The following is a 10,473-nucleotide window of genomic DNA, read 5'->3' as shown; positions in this document are numbered from 1 at the left end:
TCAAAATGATCTCAGACAAAAAATCCTGGAAAACCCCCATCATCCTAAATAGATGACACACAGCAACCTCTGAACTAACCAGAACTTTGTCCTCTCTTTTCCTATGTTTTGTTTGTCTGTCTCCAGCTCTAATTTGGATAAAGCTGATGGAGTTGTGGAGGCTACCTGTCTTCTGCTGCTCTGCTGCTGATCCATCGTCTCAGTTGCCATAGAGACAAGATCTGGAAGCCATGGACGGGCAGGGGAGAGAAGCGGCCCGCCAGCTCTCTGCCAGCGGGCTCCGGCAGGGCCCTTCTCAGCAGGTACTGACAGAGTCAGGTTCAGTTTCTGAAGGTGAGGAAGAATCAGAAGGTGATAACCCGGTGGCCCACGAGAGGGATTCACAAACACATTACATTCCCATTCAAAGAAATTCCAGGTACTACCGGTCCATGAGGCTGCCGAGCAGAGGGAAAAGAAAGACTTCGAGAGAGGCGATGCACATGGGGCATGCTACAGGTGAGTACTGACCCCAACAACGTTATGCTTCCTTTTTCAGTGAGATTAGGAACTATAGGAGTCAATGAGATTAGAAAAGGGACAGGAAAGGCAGAAAGCAGCTCAGAGATCAGCACATTACAGAACACCCCTGCTCTATGGCACAGCTGGCAGAGGGGTGACATCCCTCTTTGTTCAGCCTGGAAATGAAAAAGGGTTGGATGCTTCATGGTGGAGAATCTAAACAAATGTAGGACTCTGCTCTGCCACTGCTCTGCTCTCCAAGAGAAAAATACTTTCAACAGGGAAAGATATGAAGCTGTCAACAAAGCAGGACCTTCTCTAGCACACAGAAAGGACATATTCAAAAGGAGTGAGATCTATACAAGTAACTACAGCAAGCTGAGTGTTGTATAGAGGAAACAGTCAGCAAAACCAAAGCAGTACGTTTAGCGACCAAACCTGTGGAAATTGCAATGGATTGTTATGAGAGGGAAGTAAGACTTCTCTGAAAATGCAGTTGCTGCCACCTTGCATTGAAGACAGCTGTCAGAAACACCTAAGCTCCCTTTGAACTAGGAGGCTGAAATAACAGGAGCACTATCCAGAACATGCATGCACTCAGCCATGGCTTCAGTAGAATTGGAACGAGTTGGCTTTCTCTGAGTATGAACAGAGCATGACTGCAAGGCCAGGCTTTCTTTCACTGAGCTGGCACCTTGTCTGAGCAGCTGTCTGTGAAAGAAGCAAGAGAAAGATATGAGAAGCTGAAGAGAGAGCCAGGAAAGGAACTACTGCAACACACTCAGAAGCACTGGAAACAGGGCTGCAAGAAAAAGTGGTTTTAATGGAAATGCTAAATGAGAGAGACCTGGATCTCTACACACAGAAAATGCCCTTTGCTTCATCTCTCTGGTGTTCAGAGAAACTGAATTTTGCAACTTCTTGTAAATAAAAGGCATCACAGCAAAGATACCCATCCTATCACTGGATTATAATCTAACAGAAACGACGCACTGGACTCTGAACTTTGGCTAGCTGCATGAGTCAAAATGATAGAACACTACTCCTGCTGTTTCAGTGCTATGCAAGCCACTGAAAGCTATTCCTTTGTTATACAGTAGTGAAGCACACTGCTTCAGCCCCTGAAAGCAGACCAAGTTCTCTAAGAAAACAAAGAACAGACATCCTCCACCCCAAAATAAAGGAGGTCTGGGAACTGTCCCCAAGAAAATAGGTGTCTCCTGCCTGCCTGGCCAAGGCAGCCACACTATTTCAGCAGTATAAAGGCCCATTCAACCCTGTGGCATGGACAGAAGGAAAGTTCCTTCCCTTCTCCAAGTTTCCAAGCAGACAGCAGCAGAGCAAAGAGCTCCTGTTTAATATTCTGCTACTGTTGCAATGAGGTTTGTGGATAAACTGAGAGTTGGCCTCTGCCAGAGCCGAGCAGCTCTCCACCCTGCCAGTGCAGCAGCAGGGCCAGAGCAGAGTCCTGCTCTCACCACCTTCCCGGAGCGCTGCTGCAGAGCAAGCACAGACGAGACTCGCCCTTCTCCTGCTCCCCGAGCATTACAGCGTCCAGACCGCTGCTGAGGAGGGCCTCTCCCCTGTTACCTGCTGGTGCCACTGCAGCAGGACCAGCACAGGACACACCTTCTTCAATCATCTGCAGCGTCACGGCATCAGGACAACGGCACAGGAGGACATCCCTCCTGTCTAGCCAGTGTTATTGAGGAAGGACAAGCTAAAAGAAGGGCTTCTCCCTTAGAAGCTCATTAGAGCATCCACAGAAGCTGACCCACGCTTCTCTCCCACACCCCCCTCTCTGTGTTACCACTGCTGAAACAGGATCTGTTCCAAACAGCGCTTTTTCTTCCATATCTGCAATTGTTCTGCAGGACACACTGGGAACGTTTCTCTTCTCCAATCTGTACAGCAAGACCCGGGCTAGGAGCAATAGCTTTTTCTCCAGTATGACTGTAGGAAATCCAGCTCAGAGCTATGGCTTTTAAATTCAGCTAGAACTGTGTAAGCAGCTCTTCTACCCTCTCTACTCCACTGATTCCATACCCTCTCCCTGAAACTGGACAGCAGGTGCTTCTACACCAGCCTCATTTGTAGCAGGAACTTCTTCTGACAGCATTTGCTGACGTGCATGGAAGCAAGGGATGGGTGAGCTCTTTTATCTTGACTTCAAACCCATTTGAACAGCAGCTATCCAAGAGTCTGACTCAAGCTCAAATGTTAACCTGTTCTCATTTTGCTCGGGGAATGACTGGGGGTGAGGACAGGGGAAGGAAAGAAGAAAGGAAGAGAGGGAAAGATACAGGGGAAAATACTAAGTAGGATAAAAAATGGGAAAAATAAAGACTCAAGAAATGAGAACAAGAAAAAGAATGTAAAAGAATGTAAATCCAGCAGAGAGAAAGGCGTTTCTATAGGCACCCTTTGCACAAGCCTATCTTTGACTTATAGTCTAGGAGCTGTAAAACATAATAGACGCTCTCCTTCAACTGGAAAAAGAGTTTGTTTTTTTAAGCAATCTCCTCTGACAGATAGTTAAAATGTTTAAACTATTCAAAGAGAATAACTAAAACTAGCATTTCTTATGCCCTTGGCACTGTTTTAGGGAGTTTTAAAAATCTGGATTTCACCCTTTCCCCCTAAAAATCTGTAGCATTAATTAAAAGGGTGTGTCAGAAACCGGCTTCAGTCAGAGCATCGACCTGCCTGTGCTGTCACCAGTTTGAAATGCAAACAGAATTATGACTTAGACTAAAACATTTCTAATAAAAAACAACAAGGCCATTTATCAGCAGGCCTCAAACAACGGGAGGTTTCATTTGAAAAGTGAGATGCATCCTCTCCTGCCAAGTACTGCAGTAGTAAGCCATGGACTTAATACAACTTTGGCTTCCTGTGAAAGGATCAGAGGTTCATCTGAGGGAAATTGGAGAAGCAATTAAAAGTAAAGCTCCTGTCTCACCCAAATCTAGCCATGATTTATCCAGTAAACTGAACATCTACTGTCTGCCTGAAAGCAGAGCAGTAACGAAGCCCTGACTTGTGAAACCAAATACTGGCATGCTCAGGCACACACAGCTAAACCTTTTGTGCCTAAAGAATTGCACTGAAAATCACTAATGTTGGGACCCAGTTTTCAGTGGTGAGAGTGCTACTCGCATACATAAGGACTGACATTGTATGTCTGCCTTCACCTTTTCTTGATTGCATTTGCAGCTGTGACAAAGGCTGGACAATCTTGCACTATGGCAAGCTGACGACACTTCACTCTTGTTTAAAAATCCAAGCTAAAACGTAGACGCCTTTGTGTCTGTGATCTTCCTGTTGCCTTTGGTGTAAGAAAACCATCAGCTATGGTAAAAGTAAAGATGACCCTTAAGAAAATGGCTGTTTTAACACCCTCTTGGCTTTGTCGTATGTCACAGGTTCACTCAAAAACAACGAGCCCATCAAAGAGCCTCTGAATGTTTTATCTCATAAAGGATCGCCATCTCCAGTAAACTCTGATAAGACAACGTTAGACGAACTATGGATCCAAAGGTAAGGGAGTGCACACGCAGGGCATTCAGGGGGCCTCTGCTGAAGAATATAGTCAGTGGTGTCAGAGCACGAATGCTTGTTTTGGGAAGGACAGCTGGACTAAGCTATAGCTCTGATCCATGCCTTCTCACCTTGACTTGCAGAGCTGTATTCAGCCTTAATGATATATATTGTATAACACTAGCATCATGGTATAAATGGTCTTATCGGCATAAGTTTGGAGAAGACAGTGAAGGAGAAGGGGGAAGAAGACAACAATAGGGAAGACTGAAAAAAGGGGGATGTGATGCTGGATCACCCAGTGGCGTAAGCAAAGAGGGCAGACTGCCTTGAGCAGCTTGTTTAGAGAATAAGGAATGTCTGCGGGCGTTTCCTTACGGAACACCCCAACATAAGGGTGATCTCATTCTCGGCTTTCCCAGAGAGCCCTCCTGAGGCCCCATACAACCCCACATGGAAAAGAGGATTTTATAGCTGAAGAAGTAGCTACAAAGACGCTTTCTAAAGTATTCTGACCTTCTGTCTGACGTTTACTTTGAAAAACGGGTAGACAAGAGAGGCTTTCAGCGAGGTAGCCCTTTTTGGCTTACATCCCTCAATGACGTAGGTCCGGCAAAAGGCCTTGATCCCACAACTCACAAATTTACCTATATCCCATAAATTTTCCATGCCATCTTGCCACCGCACCCAGGCAGAGAGAGGAGCAGCTACCTAGCCTTATGTTTTCTACTATATGAGTGAGGTATTCTCCCAAACTCACTCTCCATCTCTTCATCTCTTGTGTGTGTAACTATGAGGCGGTCCCTACTTGTACTGTAGCAGATCAAGCTGAAAGCGCTGAACACTTGCCCTCTAAAGGTGTGTGCATAACACTGCACTGCCTGGTCCTAATTACTGAGCCCAGCTGTGTTGGTGTAATGCATAGTGCCTTTCCAGGCACCCTTCCTTATGGAGAGGACTCCAGCAAAAAAAATTTAGCCAAACTGTCACGTTCAGTTTGAGTAAATTAATTGCCCTGTCTAAAACTGATTGCCCTTTGGCATTAAACTGAGCATATAAAACTAGACAGTTATGGTCTGCTGCAATGTCAAACCCATCTGTCTTCCTCTCCTTGTGGCACAATCATCACTGTCAGCCTCTGACATCCTGACACTGCCACTTAGGCAGCTCTGAAATGTGCAAATCCAGATTTCCCCTGGAGCTGGAAACAATGAGCCTATGCTGGGAGTCAGTTTTATCAAAGATGCTGCTGTGCACAGAGCTTGACAGGTCAGTACAGCTTCTAAATCATGTGTCTGCTAAAAGCAGGCAGTGTTGCTGAGTGGCATCATCTCTTGCAACTGAGCAGAGAAATTTGACAGAGAATGAGACCAGAGCTCTAGCCAGCTCAAACTGAGCCCATGTCCTCCTCTCCCCTTCTCCAAAAGATCAGCTGTAATTTATAAGGGAATGGCTAGAAATCTGCATTATGAAAAGTCGTCAGGAGCCTAAGGATATTGCCATTATTTGCAGTAATCACTATTCTCCCCCTTCTATGGGGAAAACAGGCCTGTGCAGATAAGGCATCTAAAATATTGTCACTGGTCTCAAGAAATGCATTTAATCTCTCCCCAAACGAATACAACTGGTACCTGTCAGCTCCTGAAACCAGAAGCTAGTATTTCTGCAGAAAGAACAGGTTAGGCACCTCTGAACAGCACGGGGAAGGTCCATGGGGTTCTCAGGAGCGAATCACTGCGGTCCCGAGGGCACGTGGGGCACCAGTGCTGCATTTCTTCACGCTCAGCAGCATCCTCCAGCAGCTACATAAATGCTAGGGCTGGGCAGGCACAATCCCTTCTCCTTGCATGAAGGTAACTAGCAGGTCTGACACAAACGGGTTCTTCACAGGTAGGGATGTCACGTCACATACAGCTGTGCTACATAATTTAGGACAGGAATTAAACACAGCTGGAGAATATAGTAAACAGCTCAGGAAAAGGAATCATTATCTGCATTGTACTCAGATGGGATACAGACTTTGACACTCTGATTAAGGAAAAGCACCATAGGCTCCTTCAAACCCACTGGTGACTTGAATCTATGTGTCATTCAAAGCTCTGAGAATAGTACAGTAGCTCACTGATCTCAGAGCATTGATGTCTGAAAACAAGATGATCACAAACATTATTGCTGGTGTTCCAAAATCTGCCATATGCACTCCATAAGATGCTTCTTAAGAGCATTGGTTGTTATGCCTAACTATTCTCAAATTATTTTTTCCCATGACCTTTCTTCTATGTGATCCCCAGTCCTAAGTACTCTAGAATTCTCCCCAACATCCTGTGTTTCCCTCCCAGTCTTCTGCAACTGTACAAATATCCAAACCCCTCATATGATGAACCACTTCCCAACAACTCAGCTGACTTGCCCTGAACATTTCAGTGCCCCGCTTCCAGCACAATTTCTGTTTTTCAGAGTAACCAGAGCCAAAGACCTGGAAGGATCTGAACTCAACAAAAGCTGCTCTTTCCCACTGTGATCAGTCCTTCCAGTTTCAGAGTGGCCGCAGTTGCACAGACAGAGATCATACAAAGCCATCACACAAAAACATCCACCCGGGGTGGCCATCCACAACTGTCAGCCTCAGCTGAAAGCAGATCCCACAGAGACCAGAAAATTAGTAATTTCAAACCCTGGAAAAGAGATTCACTACCTTATATTACCAACTAATAGGATGTTGACTTCATTTCTTATACAATACAGATGTTTTAGCAGCATGACTGTATTATTTACCTACCACTTCCCACTGAGTCAGATTCCAAAAATGATATGTCTTTATTACGGGCCACTAGTGGAAGAGAAACTCAGTGTGAAATTTCATGTTTCATGTTGCAAAGCTCACTGCAAGGTCATTGGTGTACCAGTGCAGAGCAAACTACTTTTTTAGGCTGGTTATGAGACCTCCAATTCAGAGAAACGAAGATCATCTAAAAATCATTTGATTACGTTTGATCTGAGCTCAGAGAACAGAAGTACTACAACAGTGAATACAGAGTCGCCTTCAGCAGCAACAGGGAATCTAACTTGTTTGAATTAGAAAGAAACAGTACCCATGTAAAATAGCATAGCACTCTGAAGGATGCTTGTGTGAATTTGGGTTAGCAACGCTCAGCACAGCACTGTTTGTCCTGGGCAGCAGAGGGCACTGCTTTTATAGCCCGATTTAACAAAAAAACCCGAGGCAAGCCTCTAGGGAGGCTGGGACCTGTATTGCAAAAGGTCCTATACCATACCGAAGCAGTTTCTTTCTACTCATGAAATAAATTTCTAATAGTCACCTCTTCTCTGTGCTGCCAATGGTGCTTCAATTTGCAAGTGGTGAAGTCAGGAATAGCTAGTGCAAACACATGTCGACCAAACCTTTATATTTTGTCAGACTACAACGATTTTTTGCTCTTTTAGAGAGAGAGAGAGAGAGAGAGAGAGAGAATTTTTTTCTCCTATTCCTCTTTCTGTACAATATGAATCTTAAAAAGTCTAAAAGCAGCAGTATTTGCAGCGAGATTTAAAAAAAACTAATAAATTTTCAGTAAAAATAGCCACTCTAGATAGTAAAATGGGATTACGGTCAAAATCTCATATTTCACAGGATCATACAGAACAGTAAACAGTAACATGCATAATTCTAATTAAGTATCCTTCCAGCATGCAGCCAATGATGATCCCAATCCCAGTGTGCCCACCTATTCCACCCAGTCTCTGCTTGTCAGGATTTTCAGTCCAGTCATGGCTTCATTACCTGGCAAGGTCTAGGCTTTGCCCTCCAGCTCTCTCAATCTGATCTGCTTCATCTGGACATAACCTGATCCTTAGATTCCCCAACCAACCTCTTCATTTCACTCCTATCAGCTTCAACACAATTCTCCACAGGATTTCCTCAGCCTACTGTTTCCCAGCCACATTATTCCTCTCTCTTCCCTCCTGCGGCTCGTAACTCAGTGTCCTGCTGTTCCCTAGGCTCTTCACCCTTTGGATCCTCATACAGTCTTAGTCTCCCACTCCTCCTAGCTCTACTGCTACAGTTTACAGCCTTTTCCAACTGACCATTTCCTGAAGCACCCAGCTGTGGGTGAGTTCCCCTCTTCACAGCAGTTTCCTGGTCCAGAAGTAGATGCGTCCCTCTCTATGCTTGAGTCTTGCTCCCTCTGTTTTTCAGTCAAGTAGTTTTCTCACCATGCTGCCTGCACCCAGCACAAGGATCACCGAGGATATGGCAGAAATGGCCTTCATTCACAGTGCCTAGAACTGGACCAGGCAGTTTCTACAACTGTAATATCAGAAATGTTTCTCTCAGCCCTCAGCAGGGTACACATTCTCTCCATGGGCAGCAGCTCAGGAATTTTAGATGCTAAAATCTAAGTCTCAATTTTCTGTGTATTGCACAGAGTGGTAAAGGGCCTATAATTTCTATGGATTTTCGTAAGCTTGGCAAAGATGAAGCCCTAGCAAACCCCAAATTTCAACTCATATTTCAACAGAAACCAAAGCTTCTCAAAGGATAGAACAACAGCTTTGCTGTTTTCCTTTAACAGGGATCCAACAATATTTTCCTAAGCCTAAAAAATTGTTAGTTGTTTTTAATATATATAAAAAAAAAATCTATGGCAGATAGTCAGTAAGTAAAAATGTAACCCTAATGATTATGAGCATCAAAAGGCTAGAAGCACCTAAAGGTAGGGATCTCACAATAGGTAGTTCTGAACATTTTTAGTTATCGGTAAGGATGCCAGCTCCAACAGATATAATTAAGGTATTTTTATGAAAGCTTAAGGAGGTTCTGGAGAACAGATGTGCTCTTGGCCTTTAGGATCTAAAAATATTAGGGATGAGGAGTTCCACTTATCTCCCACTAAAAAGTCAAAAACCAGAAATAAAAATTGCACAGACACACCCATTGTCAAAAACAGTGCTAAAACCCACAAATGAATAGAGAGAACCTGAATGAACCTGATGTATGAAAATATCCTTGACTAGGTATAACGTTATTCAAGTCTATTACTAACTTCACACTTCACATATTTCGTTAGCTCAATTAAAACAGTGCTTCTTACCTCATCTTGTGGCCTTTCTTAGTGTGAAACTCCCACTGACTAGAAGGGTTTGGGGAATTTTTCATGAATAAGATCTGCCGGACTGCCTCTTCTCTTTTTAGTTTCTGGAAGAGGAGGTCTAATTTCTAAAAACTGCTATAAGGGAACATTTAAAAAATGCTTTTCAATGTCATTTGAAAATAAACTCTTTGCACATCTTTATTCCAAGGATTGCTTTTGAGTTTAGATGCATATAAGAAATCTTAATTCAAATGATTAATCATTTTTCAGAATCACTAGTGCCTGAAAATACAAGCCAGGGTTGGAAATTCATCCCTCAACTTAAATGAGATAATTGTAATAAACTAATTATAAACTCACACCAATTATCACATTTTTAATGCAACCATGGATCAGGTCAGCCAACATATAAAATCTTTTCCAACAGCAGCACAGTGAAGCTGGGAACAGTCCACAACAACATGAACACCTTCTTTGCAGAACGTAGGCAAGCTCAAACCCACTCTCCTTTGCCCACAGGGAGCTGAACCCTGGTCATGCTCCATGTCACCAGAGTGTGGCCATCTAATGATGGCCGTGAGGATCATTTCCAGTGCCTGTGTGCTTGGGGATCCTAAGAATTCCTGACAGAAAACTGGGCTTTGGTCTGTCAGGGCATTGCATGACATCTGTCATCAACAAGAGCACAGGGCACACAGCACCACTTGTGTGGTGCTGGGGTAGCATTTTCAACTAGTTGCTTTAATGTATGCAGTTCTAGTAGTCAGATGCTCTCTTTCCCCCTACAACTAGACAGGGAATTTCAAGGTGAAATACAGGGGGTTTGGTCAGAAAACTGATTTGTCGTGAGATTTTACTGATTTTGATGATATGGGGGAAAGTTTCTTAGGCTCCAGATCAAATTCATTGTTGATACAGTGAGAGAGAAATTTTTTCCAAACTCCTAGCCAGTTAAGATTAGGTGGAGCAGGAACTTCTGCCTGAGCTTGCAGTTCCACAGCAGTGTAAAATAATCCAAGACGGCTCTGCCATGGCCCTGCCATCCATCTGCGTGTCTGCCACGTCCGCGATGCTGGCACTGGCACTGAGCTCACCCCGTAGGGAGACAATGCAGCCACACACAAAGCTAGTTCTACAAAAAAAACTTAATCATTTTCCACCAGTTTAGCCGCCCAAACCTGCTCACCAAGAATGAGATGAGTGCTGACATAAAAGTGGAGGTAGAAACTTGCCTCAGGGAGTCAAGTGAAAAGTGGAATTGAGCGGCTGGGTCAGCGTAAACTGCACACAAAGTCCTAACAATTGCTGGAATAGGGAGGAAGGAAGAGGCAGCTATCTC

General features: G+C 44.2%; 1 protein-coding gene across 1 annotated transcript in view; it reads left to right on the top strand.

Moving 5' to 3' along the window:
• The first annotated feature begins 230 nt into the window (after positions 1 to 230).
• The window catches only part of NGEF (neuronal guanine nucleotide exchange factor), a 41,419-nt gene continuing 31,176 nt past the window's right edge, over positions 231 to 10,473 (top strand). The window contains exons 1-2 of the mRNA XM_074911778.1: positions 231 to 498; positions 3,927 to 4,041. Coding sequence (XP_074767879.1) covers positions 231 to 498; positions 3,927 to 4,041 — 383 coding nt within the window. The remainder of the gene's footprint in view (positions 499 to 3,926; positions 4,042 to 10,473) is intronic.

This window comes from Athene noctua, chromosome 8, assembly GCF_965140245.1.
Source record: "Athene noctua chromosome 8, bAthNoc1.hap1.1, whole genome shotgun sequence".
Classification (NCBI taxonomy): domain Eukaryota; kingdom Metazoa; phylum Chordata; class Aves; order Strigiformes; family Strigidae; genus Athene; species Athene noctua.
The sequence above is the reverse complement of the archived record's forward strand: the minus strand, read 5'-3'. Positions and strand labels throughout refer to the sequence as shown.